Here is a 19,582-nt window from a genome sequence, read left to right on the forward strand (position 1 = left end):
GTTTTATTTTGTTTTTGTTTGTTATTTTTATATTAATTTATTAGGCGATATTAAAGAGTTAGAGGGACAGATCGAACTTCACTGTAAGGTAAAGGAAGATGCTCTCAAGCAATTGAAGAAGTCACAACAACAGTGCAAAGAAGCTATCAGGGATGCCGAAGAATGCAGAGCTGCCAGAGATGAGTATGCAGCGGCAAGTAAAGAGGCTGAAAGGAAAGTCAAGACTTTGGAAGCGGAAGTACTTCAATTAACGGACGATCTCACGAATTCCGATAAACTCAGAAGGGCAGCCGAGGCCGAGAGGGACGAATTACTGGAAGAAATTAGCAATAGCAATAATAAGGGTATGTTAATAAATATATTTAAACGTAATGCTTATTAATTTTATTTTATATTATAGGTACACTACTTATCGATGAAAAACGCAGATTAGAAGCAAGAATAGCAACGTTAGAGGAAGAACTCGAAGAGGAACAAAGTACTAACGAAATTCTACAAGATAGAACTAGGAAAGCTCAATTGAATATTGAACAGTTAACTGCTGAACTTACTAGTGAAAGATCAACGGCGCAAAAACAGGAATCCCAAAGAGTTTTACTCGAGAGGCAGAACAAGGAGCTCAAGGCTAAACTGGCCGAACTCGAAACGGCTCAACGAACCAAGACTAAGGCAACCATTGCTGCGTTGGAGAGTAAAATTGCCAATCTTGAAGAACAACTTGAGGTGAGTTACATACTTATTCCTATTTGTCAAAAGCTTGTATTTGTTTTTATTCCTTCTTCTCTAGGTGCCGTCTTCGCTTCGAAGGTTGGCAATCATTAGAGCGACTTTTTTACTTTTGAGACCGTGGCTCTAAATAATTCGTTGTTATACCCTATTCCACGAACATACGCCTGTTTTGGATTACTTCGACAACGAATATTTTACTGTACAAAATAGGAAGAACGAAAGTAAATTGCAAATTACATTGTTGTTTATTGGAATAATTATTAGCGCCATTTACTTTCGTACTTCTTATGTTGCACAGTAAAATATTCGTTGTCGAAGTAATCCAAAACAGGCGTATGTTCGTGGAATGGCCCATATTATATCCAAACCATTCCCTAAGGTACTTCAGCCATGAGTTCCGTCTCCTTCCTGTGCATCTTGTTCCCTGGATTTTTCCTTGCATAATGACCTGGAGTATTAGATATTTATCTTATCTCATCACATGTCCCATATATCTCAGTTTTATTATCTTAATTGAGGGGGCCAGACGTAAAAGGGTTTAAGTGCAGTTTTGATAGTTCTGAGATAATCAGCTTCAAAGTTGTTTGAGTTTTATCAATTCTAGGAGTCATTAAACTAAAATATGTCTAGTGTACAATGTACTATAAAATGATATAAATATAACGGTACATTATTACTCTTACTATATCCTTCCTTTTTTTCAATTATGTATTTAAAAAATGTACTTGAATCAGTACATGGTGTTGACAAAAGTTACTGGTAAAACGGTTTAAGTGCAGATGTTAACTACATATTTATTACTATCATTTTTGTCCCAGCTGTTATCCACAGTGTAACTACAACTGGCACGTTGTATAATACTTAATTAGTCTTCAAAACTGGTCACAAATCTAATACTTCATCATCATCATAATCGGTTGCCTCTTTTACCATTAGGTGTCGAGGATATCTAATACTTACTTACTTCAAATTAATCCTGTATTAACATGTGTTTACACATTACAGAATACTAAAAATAGTTTTGTGGTAAAATGGTTCAAGCGCACTTAAACCCGTTTATTACTATTTATTTTTACAGAATACTAAAAATAGTTTTGTGGTAAAACGGTTAAAGCGCACGGTTAAACCCATTTACTACCAAAGCAAACTGCAATTGTTTTCAGTGAACTAAATGTAATGGCGATTAATGGCGACTGTAGGGCGAAATATGCTTAAAAAATCATTTTACCACCAAGTTCTCATACCATTTAAGTATGCGAATCTGTACTTAGAGTAAAATTTTAAAAAGTGCACTTAAAACCTTTTAATTCTAACCCCCTCAATTATTAGAAATACTTCTCTTTCCTTATGCATACGTCTCATTACCTCTACGTTGGTTATTCTATCTACTCATGAGATCTTCAGCACTCTTCGGTAGATCCACATCTCGAATGCCTCCAGTCTCCTCACGTCAATTGTCTTCAGTGTCCACGCTTCAATCCCGTAGTATAATACGGATAGCACATAGCATCTCAGCAGTCGTATTTTTAACTCAAGGTTTGAGTCTCGATAGCAGAGAAGTCTCTTTCTCTTCTTGTATATATTCTAGTCGAGGAAATGAAGCTGGAAAAATGGCAAAACCTCGCAATTTTTTCGTCCAGCATCGATTTGTACAAAAATTTGGGATTAGGCTCATTTTACCCGCTAGTTCATTTTCTATATTGAGCCGTTGTACGCTTTTGGTTTTTTAAGGGTGAAAACGACCCCTAAAAAGCTACTTGTAAAAAATTATAAAACAACATTTTAAACTTTAATATTGTCAACATTTGGTTCTTATTAGTTACATAATGATTGTTTTATGCTTTAAGATATACTATCATAATATTTTAACCCTTAAAACCACCCTTGTTGGAGCTATAAATAAAAAATTACTTATCCTAAAAGAATAATTTCGGCCTGCATCGATTTACATTAAAATTTGGGATTAGGATCATCTCAACCTGTACTTCATATTCTATAACATGCTCAAGGGAGTCGATTATTTTTAGGGGTGTAAACTACCCCTTATTGTCAAAAATTATATAAAAACATTGTAAACTTTAATATGGGTAAAATTTGGTTTTGATTGGCTAAAAATAATGATTGATTTATGCTTTAGGATATAATATCATAAAATGTCAACCCTTAAAAACCACCCTTAAGAACATTATAATTTTTATAAGTGGATAATTTAATAGATCTATACAGAAAAAAAGTAGAATTAAAGAATTACAAAAACATTTATTTACACAAAAATCGAATTTACAAATATGTAGAAGTACAAATACACATTGTTTTTTAAGTCCCATAACATAGCTATAAACATAGCTGAACATTTTTGAAGAACTATAAGACTGTAAATTAAATTCCGTTAGGTCCTTTACTTTTTAATTGGGGTGGGTTTAAAGGGCTCGAATAAGGGGGTGTTTGCTCGTAAATAGAGGTTTTAAACAGCTATATCTCGCTAACTATTCACTGTAACAAAAATCTATGCACAATGTAATTTTAGTTATTAAAAAAGCTATAATTTAGTAGTCTATCATTTTTTTCGTATCTCCAGTATTTTCGGAGATATTTGGAAGTAAAACGTGAAAAATACGAAAGTGCAAAAAATTAATTTTTCTTTAAACTCCAATTGTTCTATAATTTGGCCTTTTAAATAGGTGAAACTTCTTGGGTGTATTGACAATACAAATATACAAGGAATTACAGAAAGGTGAAGACCAATTTTTAATTAGGAGGGTAGTAAGGGGGTTATTTTCACTGATTTTTTCGTAGAGAAAAGCAGGTACCGACTTTTTTTGATCATAAATCGCTCTATTTTCATGTTAGAAATTTTGTATTATTATTCTTTGAAAGGTTTAATTGTATACTTGAAAATAGATCATTTAAGTTTTCCTCGAAAATGCAAAATTTTCCCGTTATTTGGCTTTGAATATTTCAAATTATGCATTTGACGAGAAAAGCTAACCTTTAACATGCCGTATCTCGGTTTGTATTGGTCTTAAAGATATTATAGAAAAAGAATTTAGTTTGTGCTACTAAAAGATACAATTTTGTTATCTGCAGTTGTTTTTTGATTAAATGCATATTTTTCGAGTAATTCTCAAAAAACCCTCGTCGATTTTTTCCACGAAAAACCGTTACTTTCAAGCGCGAATAACTCGAAAAATATTAGTTTTACGAAGAAAATGTAAAAAACATTTTTTTCTTAGAATTAAAGAAAAATTCTCACCCCCGAGAGGTAGTGGCAACCACCCCCAAGGTTTTAGCGTACAGTGGCATGATATAGAAAATGATCCTTGTACTATTCCCTACCTCCTGTGAAAATTTCAAGTAAATCCATGCTGGACGAAAAAATTGCGAGCCAAAATGCTTCATTTCCTCGACTATTCTGTCCTGTTCGATTCTGATTCGTATTTCTTGAGATCATTGTTTTCATTACTGGTTGTACCCAGATATTTGAATTCCCTTACTCTTTCAATAGACTGATTCTGTACATATATCTCACGAATGTCCTGAGTTGTCTTTGTTATTGTCATATATTATTTCGTCTTGCTTATGTTGAGCGATAGTCCATATAGTTCATGTGGTGAGACAGCTCCCGTCTGAAAAAATTTCTGATTCGGTTTCTTTGCGGATTCCTATTCAAAAATGTTCCTTTTAAACAAATCTGAAGGGTGCTGGTCGAAATTTTTGGACAGAAATTGTTTAAAGAATTTTATTAAACAAATTATACAAAAAAATCACCTTTTATTGTTCCGGAAAATATGTTTTTGGTTTTTTGGGTCAGTCTAAACAAGAAAGGTATCTTGTCATTTTTCTCAAAAGTTAATAGTTTTCGAGTTAAAGGCGATTTAAAATCTGAAAAATACGAAAATGCGCATTTTCGAGGCTTAAAAACTCATATTTAAATTAGTATTTTTGAGGTTGCCAAGTACTTAAATTGTAGTTTAAACATTCATTTTCAAGATTCTGAAGAGTGATCCGGTCTAACTATTAACTTCAATTTATAGGCTACTGATTATCTTCAAAATAAGAAAGCTAAAAGGAACTACAACGTTAACGGGATTTTATTATCGCATCTGATCAATGGACCTCTAAATTTGAAAATCCCGCGGTGTGCTACCATTTAAATGGGTGCGTTTTTGAGAAAGTGGTGAATTAGTTCGTAGGCACAGGATGAATTAGGGTGAGTTCTATTCACTTTTGGTACAAACACGTCTACAGCAAAATTGTTCCAGGTTAAATTTACTATCGAAATATCACATGCTAAAGTCAAAAATATTCTTTTTTACAAAAATATTTTCAAAAGGAAAGCAAGAAAAGAACACGACAGAAAGCAATTTTGTTTTTTTCCTCATAACTTTTTTCCACGGGAATATAGGTATAGGCATTGCTTCAGCGAAAAATATCTTCCATCCTTCCTCTTTAAAATGAAGTTTGGTAAAAGTCTCTAGGATTTATAGTTTCCAAAATAGTAGTTTTCAAAGTTCGCCGCTCACATGATTTTTGGACCGTTTTCCCCATTAATTCGCAAACATTGTTCTGTAACTTTTTTCTACGCATTTCTAGGTATACATACTGGTACATTTAGTAGAAAGAGAAGTCAAGTACCTTTAAAATGGTCTATTGTATAAAGTTATACGGGGCTCTTTTTAAGCAAGTTATGCTTTTTCAAGGTTTTATACTTTTAATGATTTTTGATATTTTTAATGATTATTTTTTAAATTTCTCATTATGACTTTTTTCTTGTACATTTAGGTATATATATTGTAGAACAAAATAAAAACTTATTTTCTTTACTTTAAAATGGCTTATTGCAAAAAATTTTAGGACTATTTTTAAACAAGATATTCGTAGGATTTCCAAGAGTATCCGTAATTTGAGAAAAAATTTAAGGTTCTTTTTATTTTTTTTTTTAATTAGAAGAATATAATTGCATATTATAATGTAATTTTTAATTCCAAATAACTTTTCTTAATATCACTTTTCGATATTGTAAAATATAAAGGTACTTGACTTGAGCGAAATTCATATTTTTTAATTCATACCTCTTATACTATTGATAAAATTTGATATCTGATGATTGCATCTTAGGTTTTAGGCTATGCAGAGCATTTTATAAAGAATAATATTTTTTCATAAAGTTAATTTTAAAAAAGTTTTCCATGTGGTTCCAACTTAGTGGGACCTACTGCATGTGTATATGTCACATTTTGAAAAAGCATATTTTGTTTAAAAATAGTCCTAGAATTTTTTACCCTACACCATTTTAAAGTAAAGAAAATAAGCTTTCTTTTTTATTGTACAATATACATACCTAAATATACAATAAAAAAAGTTATAATGAGAAATTTAAAAATAATCGTAAAATATATCAAAAATCATTAAAAGTATAAAACTTTGAACAACCATATCTTGCTTAAAAATGGGCATAAAGCCTTCTAACATAGACCATTTTAAGGCAATTAACTTTTCTTTCTATAATGTAACATTTCGTATACCTAAAGCTACGCAGAAAAAAGTTACAGAACAATGTTTGAGAAGTAACAAGGAAAATGGGCCAAAATCTCTGTGAGTGGCGAACTTTGAAAAATCATATTTTAGAAACTGTATATCATAGAGACTTCTACCAAACGTCACTTTAAAGAAGAAGGATGGAAGTTTTTTTCTTTGAAGCAATGCCTATACCTATACTATATCTCCGTGGAAAAAAGTTCAGGGACAAAAAACAACATTGCTATCTTTCATGTTTTTTTCTTGCTTTTCTTTTAAATATATTATTTTTGTAAGAAAAAATATTTTTTACTTTAAAATGTGATGTTTCGATAGTAAATTTAACCTAGAACAATTATCCTGTAGACATGTTTGTACCAAAAGTGCATAGAAGTCACCCTAATTCGCCCTGTGCCTAAGGACTAATTCACCCCTTCCTCAAAAACGCACCCCTTTAAATGGTAGCACTCCGCAGGATTTTCATAGTTAGAGGTCCCTTTACTGCATGAAATAATAAAACCCCGTTAACGTTGTAGTTCCTTTCTAAAATACATAATCAATAGCCTATTAGACCGTTGCTATTTAATTGTTAATTATACGCGTCCATCCGATTTTTTTGCCGGTGCGGCGCACTATATTTCAACAACCTCCTATTTTGCTTCAGGTAACATTTTTTAGGTTTTCTGGGTCATTCTAAATATAAAAGATATCTTATCGTTTTTCTCAGAACTTAACAGTTTTCGAGTTTTTAAGCGATTTAAAATCTGAAAAATGCGAAAATAACCATTTTTGTGGCTTAAAAACTCTAAGGACCGGTTGTTCGAACGCTAATCAACATTGAACACTATCAAATACTTAATTACTGTCACAACTGTCAATGTCAACTTTGGTTGGGTTGCCGAAAACATAATTATTGATGACAATTATGAAATTAGTTAATCAATTATGTTAATTGACTAACTAATCTCATAATTATAATTAACTATGTTTTCAGCAACCCAACCAAAGTTGACATTGACAGTTGTGACAGTAATTAAGTATTTGATAGTGATCAATGTTGATTAGCGTTCGAACAACCGGCCCTAAAAATTATGTTAATAATATATTCTTCTTCTTCTTTAAGTACCGTGCCCCAATTTTAGGCGTGAATAGCTTCCATGAAAATTTGCCGATATCGTTCTCAAACTTGCGCGGCATGTAATAATTGATCTGCTGATAAGCCAGTCCATTGACGAAGGTTTCGGAGCCATGCATATTTCTTCCTACCAATTTCTTCCTAACTAAATGTTAATAATATACAAAACTTTAATTAATGTGAAGTATTCGGTTTCTTTGCGGATTCCTGTTCAAAAATGCCTCTTTTAAACAAATCTGAAGACGTCAGGCGAAATTGTTTAAACAATTTTTAAACAAATTCAAAAGATTACCTTTTTTGTTCCGGAAAATATTTTTTATGATTCTTGCGTAATTCTAAACAAAAAAGATCTCTTCTCATTTTTCTCAAAAGTTGACAGTTTTCGATTAAGGCCGCACCTACATTGGATTCGTATTTCTCCGATCCGATCCGACGTCGCATAGTGGTTCCAAATGCAGAAAACGTGGTCATGAGGCGAAAAAAAAGTCCATTTTCATGTTTGCAGTTGTTTTCTCATACTATCGTACAGTCGTAATACGCAGGTAATAGTCGGTTCGCTAAACTCAGACACAACTGGCTAGTGATTTTAGTAGGTTTTTTTTTTGTTTTTGGACAATTTTGCCAAAATTGGCAAAATTACTAACTATTTAGTAGGTAATTATTAACTATTTAGTAATTATTTTTTTGCCAATTTTACCAAATTATCTAAATTACTTATTAAAATCACTAGCCAATTGTGTCTGAATTTAGCGAACCGACTATATTATAAGGATCAGTCTGAATGTATTCTGGTTCATAGCTCAGGAACAAATAAACCATGTCCGAGGTTATTTTCGCCGGCAGAGAAAGTGAAAAAGAACGCATATATTGAAAATGCTTTAAAACGTTTTGTAGTTTATCAATTTTATCGCTGTAAACCATGTTCTTCTTTTTTAAGTGTGTAGTAATGTAAAGATGTAAATTAACTTAAGATTTAGTAACAATAAATGCCTTAAATTTGTTAATGCATAAATAGTGAAAATATACTTGAAATAATCAAAATTTTTTAAAAATTCAAAACATTCAAAAAGTACAAAATTCTGCGACTAATGTTTATTAATCTTAAAATCTTAAAATGTATAGTAAGAACATACAGAATCACTTTGTTTTAGCTGCCTATGCATTGCTAGCAGTTGTTTAAATACGAAAGTGGGAAATGACACATATTACATGATTCTGGCGATTGTTGAGTATGTATGGGCGGTTGTACAACAAGTAATTGGTTCTGAATATTGTACTTAATAAAGAAAATGTACTGGTAATCAGCAATTTCAAAAGTCCCTTGTAATATAAAATTTTAAACAAATATAAGTTTAAATTAAAGTTTTCGAATTTCTTTCGGCCATATTGGATCCGCCATTTTGTTTAAAAAAAAAGTAATATTATATTTGCAATCAGCGACCTTAAACTACCAAATTGTGACAAAAAAATTTGCGTTTTGATTGATATTTTCAATTTTTTTCTTCCATGTTTAATCCGCCATTTTGTTTTCTAGAAAAAATAATGTCAGATTCGTAATCAGCGATGCCAAAAAACCTTAAGAACGAATATAATTCCGAATTGTATAAAAAATATACGCTTTTAAAGGTTTATAACCACGTTTTCGGCATTTAGAACCACAGTGCGTCGGTTTGAAAACAAACTCATGGTATTAAATGGCGGCACCTACATTGGATCCGTAAATCGCCCGATATCCGGTGATTGATAGGAGAAGCTACAGCAGAGAAGCAGTTCGACGTCGGCGTCGGTCGATATCAGATCGGATCGGAGAAAAACGGATCCAATGTAGGCGCCGCCTTAAGATCTATAAAATGCCCCGATTACTCTACAGAATCTTGAACTTCAATTGAAGTACTTGGCCTCTACTAACCTCAAAAATACTAACTTGAGTTTTCAAGCCTCGAAAATGCGTATTTTTGCATTTTTAGGATTTTATATCGCTTAGAACTCCAAAACTGTTGAGAAAAATGACAAGAAAACATTTTTATTTGGAATGTCCCAAAAAATCTAAAAAATATTTTTCGGGGGAAAATAGAAGATTGTTGAAATAGAGCGCGCCGCACCGGCAAAAAAAAAATCGGATGGACACGCATAATTAACAATTAAAAAACAACGGTCTAAATTGAAGTTGGGCCCGATCACTCTTCAGAATTTTGAAACTGAATAGACCAGTAAGGATCTGCGAAAAAACGTCTATTTTTGGATGTGAGAGGTGGCATTCGGATTTTTTCAGATAAAGTTAGGTGGCACCTTCAGTAATAATAATTGACTTATGCTCCTTCTCAAATATGCCCGGAACATTAATGAAAAAATTAAAATATTTAAAAATTTCGAAAAACATCGATTTTTTTCTGTTTTCTTTGCTTATAACTTTAAAAGCGATTCGTTTTGGAACAAAGTCGTAGAGAAATGAAATAAAGATAATTGAATTTTGTATGATATACGACTGGTAAAAAATGTCTTAAGGTATTACCTTTTCTGCAATATAGCAATAAATACAAAATAAGGGGGCAAAATAAGTCTATTGTTATTCAATATTTTTTAACCACTTTGGTAGCACTTAGAACCTTAGTAATTCGCTTAGGAAATTCTTTGTAGCATACTTAAATCGTGTACCAAATTTTATTAAAATCGACCAAATAAATTTTGCATAATAAACTTGCAATCTAAATGTTTTTAAAAAAGTTCAAATTTTTTAAAATCTTTCTGAACAAAAAGTAGACCATTTAGAAGCTGGCTAATTTTTTTACATATAAAGAGGTGCTCTACCTATCTAACAGAATTAAAATCGGATTATTTAAGGGGCCCCAGCAATGTTTTAAATTTATAAACAATTTTTTGGCTTATAAACAAATAGCTGTTTAATAATAAAAAAATTAATTTTTAGCAATGCAAATAATTAAAACCGGTATAATTTCACTTAAACTTTCAAATGCTGTCAGCAGAATTGCTATTTTATTTTTTAATCAAACGTTATTCGCGTTCAAAAATTGCAATTTCTCGATTTTTTGAAAGTTCCACCGCGTTTATCTCGAAAACTATGCATCCTACGAAAGAACTTGTAAGAACATTTTTTGCTTAGAATTACCCAAGAAATACAAAAAAAATGTTTTATTTTGCGAAAAATCGATTTTATGTAATTCCTCAAGTTATTTGTTTATAACAATCTTATCGACATCCGGATCAACTGTTACCCAAAAAATTCGTGTTCTACGGGTCAAAATACATAAAAAAACTTGGGTAAGTCCATCTAAATAAAGGAACCCGTAGCACCCCCTCCTGGCCACAGCACTAATTTGTTTATAAGCCAAAAAATTGTTTATAACTTTAAAACATTGCTGAGGCTGCTTAAATAATCCGATTTCATTTCTGTAAAGTGTAAAGTGCATTAGATATAGTATTTTTACTACAAAAGCGATATTACGTAGGTCAAAATTTTTGACGTAAGAGAACTGTCAAAACATTAGAATGTGACTCTTCATTATATCCTTGTTTATAATAAACATGGCAATAATGAAAATTCACATTCTAATGTTTTGACAGTTCTCTTACGTCAAAAATTTTGCCCTACGTAATATCGCTTTTGTAGTAAAAATACTATAGGTGGAGTACTTCTTTATATGTAAAAAAATTGACAAATCTTTGTATGTTCTAGTTTTTGTTGTGCAAGATTTAAAAAATTAATTTTTTAAAAAAGTTTAGATTGCAAAATTATTATGCAAAATCTAGTAAGTCAATTTTAATGAAATTTGGTGTACGGTTTTAGCACATTACAAAAATTTTCTAAGCGAATTAGGAAGGTTCCAAGTGTAACCTAAGTGATGGAAAATCATTGAATAAGGACAGGCTTGTTTTGCCCTGTTATTATTTTATATTTATTGCTATTTTGAAGTAAGGGTGATAAATTAAGACATTTTTAACCAATCGCATCTGATAGAAAATTTAATTATCTTTGTTTTATTCCTATAGGACTTTGTTCTAAAATGAATAGTTTTTAAGTTATAAGCAAAAAAAGTAGAAAAAAAACGAAATTTTTTTAAATTTTTAAATATTTTATTTTTTTTATTAATTTTCCGGGCATATTTGAGAAGGAGCATAAATCAATTATTATTAATGAAGTTATCACCTAACCTTATCCGCAAAAATCTGAATGCCACCTCTCACATCCACCTAAAAACAGATCCTTACTGGTCTAGAATGTTTAAACTTCAATTTAAGTCTTTGGCAACCTCAAAAATACTAATTTCAATATAAGTTTTTAAGCCTCGAATGTGCGTATTTTTCCATTTTTCAGATTTGAAATCGCCTATAACACGAAAACTATCAATTTTTGAGAACAATCCCAAGCTACCTTTATTGTTTAGAATTACTCAAAAACCTAAAAAATATTTTCTGGAACAAAAAAGGTGATCTTTTTATTTGTTTAAAAAAATTGTTCAAATAATTTCTGCCCAAAAATTCAGCCCGGCACCAGATTTGTTTAAAGGGGACATTTTTGAATAGGAATCCGCAAAGAGACCTAATGAGAAATTTATATAACCACTGACTGCGGTCACTCTATTAAGCAGTATCTGTAAATCTTCATGTGATTTGGCTAAAAGAACTGTATCATCAGCGTATCTCGATGTTATTTATGATCATGCCATTAATTTGTTTTTATATAAAGAGAAATTTGCTAATTTGATTGTGCTTTATAGGTTGAAGCGAAAGAGCGCCTGGCCCAACAAAAAACCAATAGAAAACTGGACAAGAAAACAAAGGAATTGGTTATGCAGCTGGAAGACGAACGACGACATGCAGACCAATACAAAGAGCAGGTAGAAAAGGGCAACGCCCGAGTCAAGGCATTAAAGCGGCAGTTAGACGAAGCCGAAGAAGAAGTTACGAGAGAAAAAGCACAGAAACGAAAGGCGCAAAGGGAATGCGAAGATATGCTTGAGTCACACGAGTCTATGACCAGGGAAATTAATAACCTTAAGAGCAAACTGAGGTGAGTTAAAAATAGTACTTTTTTTAATTGTGTAGAATCTGTAAATATTCAAGAAAGTTGAGGCTTCTGTTAAATTATATTAAATAAAATATCTATTTATATCCCTCTACATACAAGTTGTATATTAAAGTCGAAATTATCGGAAAACCAATTCATAATATGTCCATCAGAATAACGACTAAAAATATTGTCAATGTAATTATCTCGTGTCATAAGTGTAAAAAATCAATCAGAGTATACACTTTTTCATAATATATCTTACTTTAGTAGAACTATTTTTCTTCATCACACAATTCATACAGCAAATGCATGTTACAAATTTAATGCTAAAATTTAAGAAAGCTGGAATAGATCTAAATAATGACCTAATTTCCCACATCTTCATTGAACTACATCCAAGAACGTTAAAGATTGATAAAACTTTAGAAAACTCCAAAAATAAGAGAATAATATTAATGCCTCGTTTTTGAGAGTCTATCACATGGAAAAAAATAAATAAAGCAAGGTTACTCCTTAGGTTCTACGTAGTACTTGTCTCTCTCTCATCAAATTACCCCTCACGTGGAGTGATATGTTGAGTTACTGCTCATGAATTTTTCACCTGACTACTTTTTTCGATTTTGGGGGCATTGAGTTACTGTTAAACAATAATCCATTTTTGGAATCATGATACTTTAAACTCTTCATAAAATATAATAATTATTAGTTTATTAGGCAGAATTCATGATTGGCTAACTCAAAATAGCCATTCAATTCAAACCATGAAAAACTATTATTACCCAATCTGTTTTTGTCCGCTGCTCATTTGACCATTACATATTGTGAATAATATGTATAAGAACCCAAACGCCTTATGTTTAGAGTAAGGAATTAAATAAAGGTTCCAGCTTTATAGAGGTCGTTTCTAGCATCAAGTCTGTTCAGAACGGACAGGAGGTGATCAGTATAAGTAGTGCTTTGATGGCAAAGTCATTTATCTTCCTTTCGGAAAACTGCATCTCCAGAAAGGTGGAGAGAGCTAGAAACCTACGTAGCAAGAAGACAGGATCAGAACAATGAATAGACCATAGGTCTGATAATAGAAAAAACAGAAGCAAATCTGCTTTGCTAAAGGCATTGCTTCTTAAACGATCATTGGAGCTTCCGCTCACATATGAGTTCTCTAATCTATCTCTCTTATTCTTATATCTTAATCTGCTAAAAAAGTGTTGTTTTTATAATTTTTTAATAAAACCTGACTATCTATATAAAAAAATATATTATTTTGCAATTCAATAAAATTACAAATTTCCCTTTTTTTGTTATATAAATGAAATAATTATTTTTTTAGCCTCAAATGATCAAAGCCGGAGGTATATTTTGGTATGTCATTGAAATAATCGAAAAAATTTTAAAGCGAATAAATTTTGTGCCAAAAACAGCTTGAAATAACTCTTTAATTGGCTGGCAACTGTATATAACAACAATTATCATTATTTTTTCATCTTCACAATTAAAAAAATTCATTTATATTTCCATATTTTACTTATTATTCATAACTATATTATATCTTCTAACCATTGTAAATATTCCTAATTATTTAAGGATTTCTGGGAATATATGTAACATTAGTTATTTTTGTTTTTACTTTGGAGCAGTACTAGAGAATAAAAAAATAATTTCTACTAACTTTTCTAAAAAAAAAATTAGATTATTGGGTGCATAATAATTCTAGTGTTTTTATCATGTCTCCTTTTATTAAACATAATATTAATATCATATTATGCAAGCGCCATCAACTCTACTATCTCGGAAGAGTTAAAAAAACGATTAGATTTATTACATTTTGGATAATTTTAATTATTTTGTAGTACTACTTCCCAAGAAGAAACAAAAAATGCGAACTTTAAACCATCCAAAAAATTTTATTATCTAGCATATCTCAGCTCACAACCCCGCCAGCTTTCACTACAAACGAACAATTGCAAACGAGTTTACCGGAAGCAATAAAGAAAATGTGGGGGGTTGCTTTCGAAATTAAGTGAGTTTGAGTGTCCCCACACCTAAGTTACTGTGACCCTGAGCCTATCCGAATAATTGTGTCCATTCCCATGGGATATTAACTTTCCACAGAAGTGAACATAACGATTGTATAGAGCTTTGTTTTGTATAAATTGTCCCAATTTTGGTTTGCGTTTTGTTAAGGACTGTTCTGAAAAATTTATAGCACTTCGTAAAGAACTTTTTTAATTTTGATTAAAGCAAAAAAAACAGTTTTCCCAAAATAGCTCTTCTGGTAACTACAAAAGAACTGTATTATTGATAGCATTATGATAGTCTAAAAATAACTAGTCTAAAAAATACGGAGATCAGAATGTGAGTCCAATTGGTTTAAAACATACCAACAAACACCTTTTTAGATAGTAGCACTGTTTTCTGCTAGATTATATATTTATTTGTTATCTGCAAAGGATTAACACACTAGGGAAAACAATAGAACGGAGATCAAGCGTATATGTTAAAAAATATAGGACCGAGCACCTATTCCTTTGAAACGCCACTTATTACTTCTTTCTCGTCAGTTAAGAGTAAGATTGATATTTTCCGGAAAATGACGATCGGTAAAAAACGTTGAAATCAATAATTATTCCAATAGCTATCCCCTTATTCCACAGTGATTCAACTTAACAAGCAATTGGTTACTAGGCACTTTACTACAATCCATTTAAACTATGTCCATCTTGTTTTATTTGTCATCTGCCAAAATTCAGTCCGATAAATGGTTTGATAAGTTTGTCACCAAAGACCTCTCTCCCCTACTGTCACCACAGTATGTCTCCAAAGTCCCACCATTGTCGCAGATGGCTCCCAATATCCTTCTCAATATATTACTTTCAAAGGTATTAGTAAATTACATGATCCATGTTTCTGTGCCATATGTTGCTATTGGCCGTATGATAGTTTCATGTACATTGAACTCTACTTTCTGATGGATGTTTTTGGATCCAAATACCTGCGACAGAGAGAAGTATGCTTTGTTAGTCAGCATTATCCGTTTCCGTATTTCCTCCCTCTCGCTGTCGTCTTCAGTTATCTGTACGCTCAGGTATGTGAGCTATTTTACTACTTCTATGTTAGCGTCGACCAATTTGCCTCCCTAAAAAGAAAAAGGCAAGAAAATGCGGCGACTACCGCACCATTAGTTTGATGTCCCATGTGCTAAAGTTGCTACTGAAAGTCATCCATAACCGAATATATCATAAACTGAACATAGACATTAATGGTACGCAATTTGGGTTTCGCAAAGGCCTGGGAACTCGTGAAGCTCTTTTTTCACTTAACATACTTATACAAAGGTGCCTGGACGTCAATCAAGATATGTATGCGTATTTTATTGACTATAATAAAGCATTCGACATAGTACTACATGAATAAGTAATGCATGTCCTGGAATCAAAGAAGCTGGACTACAATGACCTCAGGATTATATTGAATTTATACTATAAGCAACGAGCAAAAGTACGTGTTAACGACCAGCTGTCAGAGGAAGTTGAAATCAGACGTGGAGTGAGACAGGAATGCGTTTTGTCGCCAATTCTTTTTAATGCCTACTCGGAAGAGATCTTGAAAAAAAGCTCTTGAGGGTGTAACAGCTGGAATAAAGGTAAATGGAGTTCCCATTAACAACATTAGATATGCGGATGACACTGTCATCTTAGCTGAAAATATTGGGGATCTTCAGAGGCTGGTGACTAGAATAGCAGAGTTTGGACAATAATACGGCCTGACAATGAATGTCAAGAAGACAAAGTTTATGAGAATATCGAAAACTTAAAGAAATAACGAAAATCTCTTCATAAACGGATCCAATATCGAACGAGTCGACCAATATGCATACATTGGAACAATGATCAACTCTACAGGAGATTACTTACAGGAAATCAAAATCAGAATAGAAAAGGCTAGAGCAAATTTTAACAAAATGAGAAAAGTGCTCTGCACAAGAGATTTGAAGTTGGAGCTAAGAGTTAGGTTGGCTAGGTGCTACGTTTTCTCGACTTTGTTTTATGGAATGGAAGCTTGGACCTTGAATGCTGCATCAATGAAAAAACTAGAATCATTCGAGCTGTGGGTGTACAGAAGAATTCTGAAAATATCGTGGACAGAACACGTCACAAACAAAGAGGTTCTGAGAAAGATGAATAAAGAAACGGAAATCCTGAATACCATCAAAACAAGATAATTGGAATATCTCGGAAATATTACACGTGGAGAGAGATACAACTTGCTCCAATTGATTATGCAGGGAAAGATTCAAGGAAAGAGAAGCATAGGGAGACGCAGAATATCGTGGCTGCGCAACCTGAGAGAGTGATACGGATGTACATCAAATGAACTTTTCAGAGCAGCCGTCTCTAAAATTCCAATAGCTATGATAATTGCCGACCTCCGCCGCGGAGATGGCACTTAAAGAAAAAGATGTTAGCGTCGTATGTTGTCAAATTCTGCAAGTTTCGTTGTTTCCTTGCTTGTATTAGGGCTTCAGTTTTATCTACGTTGACGCTAGCCTTATTTCTTCAAGCTCCACATAAAGTTATATGATGTGTCTTGCCTCTTGCCGCCAAAGACCTATCTTTAGTAAAACCGTGTTGTTCTATTGGAAAACTCGCTCAAACATCAGCAATAATTGATTCCATGTTTTTAGCAGCTATGGCAACTAAACTGATAGGCCTGTAGTTGGTTTCTTGCATCTTTGTCTCCGTGTTTGAAAATTGGTTTGGCCGAATATGTTCTCCAGATTCTAGGTAGGCTAGCAGCAGCAAAAGGTAGATGCATTAAAATAAACAAAGGTACGCAAAGGCTACTCGCACAAGCTGGTATCAATAATAATTAATTAGTTTTCATTCGTATCCTCCACGCAGCTATTTTGGGAAAATTGTAATTTATATGTAATAAAAATGTTGAGACATATTTAAAAGTAGTTTCTGCAACAGTCCTTATTTTGCATGGTAAGTTGTTTTTTAATTAATTTTTAATCCACCTACGATAGGTTTGGTTAATACGTATTGTTGAAAGAAATACATAATCCATTTTATGTCCACCACTCTCTATTTTGCTACTATAACAGAAGAATTTATCTATGTACAAAGTTACCAAAGTCTTGAGAGAATTGTTAATAAGCATCTATGTTTTGTGTGTGTATACCCAGAGATATAAATGGTCAACAAAGTTGTCTTATATAGTAAACTATATAAGACTAGACTATAGTAAAATTCACCTGAAATACTCAGTGTTAGCGTTTAGGCAGGCTAGTTCCGTAAACATTGAACCGCACTTACAAAAGACAGCCACTTTGGCTCTTATGTATACATTTAATTCTATAACGTGGTATTTAAAACTACAAACGCTATTTCATGACACAAAAAGTAATAAAAAAAATTCAAGAATATATTAATTTTGTTGTAATTTTTTCCAAGATTAAGTACTAATGTAATTCGTAAGAGAATTCGTCAGAGAAATCTGGCAACACTTCCTTACACATAAACTCTCCCTCCCTCTCACCCCACCACTTCCGCCTGGCTGCATTGATCAGTATCGGCCTAGCAGCCTTCGAAGATGGAGGCCATGGTCGTTGTTACCGCCAATTTGAAATTCATGCCGTGATACGTTTATTAAATGCAAAATGGATTTTACCTATTGACATTCATCGTCAGTTAATCGAAGTTTATGAGTAAAAGTCCATATCTGTTCAACATGTTCGCAAATGGTGTAGAGAATTCCATGAAGGTCTAACGGAAATTCATGATGAATCTGAATTCTTCATCTTCATTGAGAATTTCCGTTCATTGTGAACATGTTGATACGCAATTTTACTCATAAACTTCGATTAACTGATGATGAGTGTCAATAGGTGAAATCCGTCTTGCATGTAAAACACGTATCACAGCATGAATTTCACATTGGCGGTAACAGCGACCGGGATCTTCGAAGGCTGCTAAGCCGACACTGAGCAATGCAGCGAGGCGAAAAAGGTGTGGTGAGAGAGAGGCAGAGTTAATGTATAAGGCGGCATTGCCAGATTTCTTCCAGCATTTGGCAATTTTTCTCAGCTGCATAGTGAACCTTATTTTACGAATGACTCTCGTACCTAAATTTATGTGCATAGAAATCGGCCCACTTAAAAATTTGGTCATTTTTGATGTCTCATATTTCCTAAACCTGTTGGTCGATTTAAGTGATTTTTTTTACATGTTATAGCCTGATTCTTTAACAATACCACTGTAATAATATTGTTGCTAAACAGGTAAATTTTCATTGTATACCGGGTGTACCAATCAAACTGTGTTTTTTTCTCAAAGTTCGCATCACCCTGTGCAATATTCTAGCATTTATAAAACACTGAAATTAAAACCCAACTATAGCCTCAGGTTTTCTTAACATTTTGTTTTTTGATTCATTCGTTTATGTTGGATAATAAAAAAGTTAGGTACTTTAACAACTAGACATGTTCTTCATCAATACACGGAGTTTTTAAATAAGTGCGACAAACTTTAAGGGGTAATTCTGCATGAAAAAATAATGACAGTTGGCTTTATAAACGTATATCCGCAAATGTTTCGTTTCCGAGATACGAGATGTTGAATTTTTTCTTACAAACTGGCGATTTATTTATTGATTTAAAACCAGTTGAGATATGCAAATGAAATTTGGTAGGTTTTAAGAGATAGTTATTGCGCATTTTTTGACATAAAATTAAGAAATTTATAGTTACCATTAGCGTGCATACAAGTAATATGATCGGTCATATTACACGTATGCGAGCTAATGGTGAATATTAAATTCTTAATTGTATGTCAAAAAATGTGCAATAACTACGTCTTAAATTCAACATCCCGTATCTCGGAAACGAAACATTTGCTGACACACGTTTATAAAGCCAACTGTCATTATTTTTTCATGCAGAATAATTCTACATAATTATTATCCCTTAAAGTTTGTCGCACTTATTTAAAAACACCGTTTATTGATGAAGAACATGTCTAGTTGTTAAAGTACCTAACTTTTTTATTATTCAACATAAACGAATGAATAAAAAAAACAGAATGTTAAGAAAACGTGAGGCTATAGTTGGGTTTTAAGTTCAGTATTTTATAAATGCCAGAATATTCCACAGGGTGATGCGAACTTTGAGA

General features: G+C 32.4%; 1 protein-coding gene across 6 annotated transcripts in view; it reads left to right on the forward strand.

Moving 5' to 3' along the window:
* Positions 1-19,582, forward strand: part of LOC114332917 (myosin heavy chain, non-muscle) — a 257,019-nt gene that overhangs the window by 211,856 nt on the left and 25,581 nt on the right. For 5 of the 6 annotated variants that reach the window (XR_007697311.1, XM_028282706.2, XM_028282703.2 and 2 more), the window contains 3 exons: positions 45-344; positions 401-723; positions 12,118-12,410. Coding sequence is in view for 5 of the 6 variants with exons in the window: in XM_028282706.2 (XP_028138507.2) it covers positions 45-344; positions 401-723; positions 12,118-12,410 (916 nt within the window). In the remaining variant the exon portion in view is untranslated. Of the gene's footprint in view, positions 1-44; positions 345-400; positions 724-12,117; positions 12,411-13,740; positions 13,773-19,582 lie in introns of all 6 variants that reach the window. The other variant, XM_028282707.2, reaches the window with a different exon arrangement.

This window comes from Diabrotica virgifera, chromosome 1 (assembly GCF_917563875.1).
Source record: "Diabrotica virgifera virgifera chromosome 1, PGI_DIABVI_V3a".
Lineage (NCBI taxonomy): Eukaryota > Metazoa > Arthropoda > Insecta > Coleoptera > Chrysomelidae > Diabrotica > Diabrotica virgifera.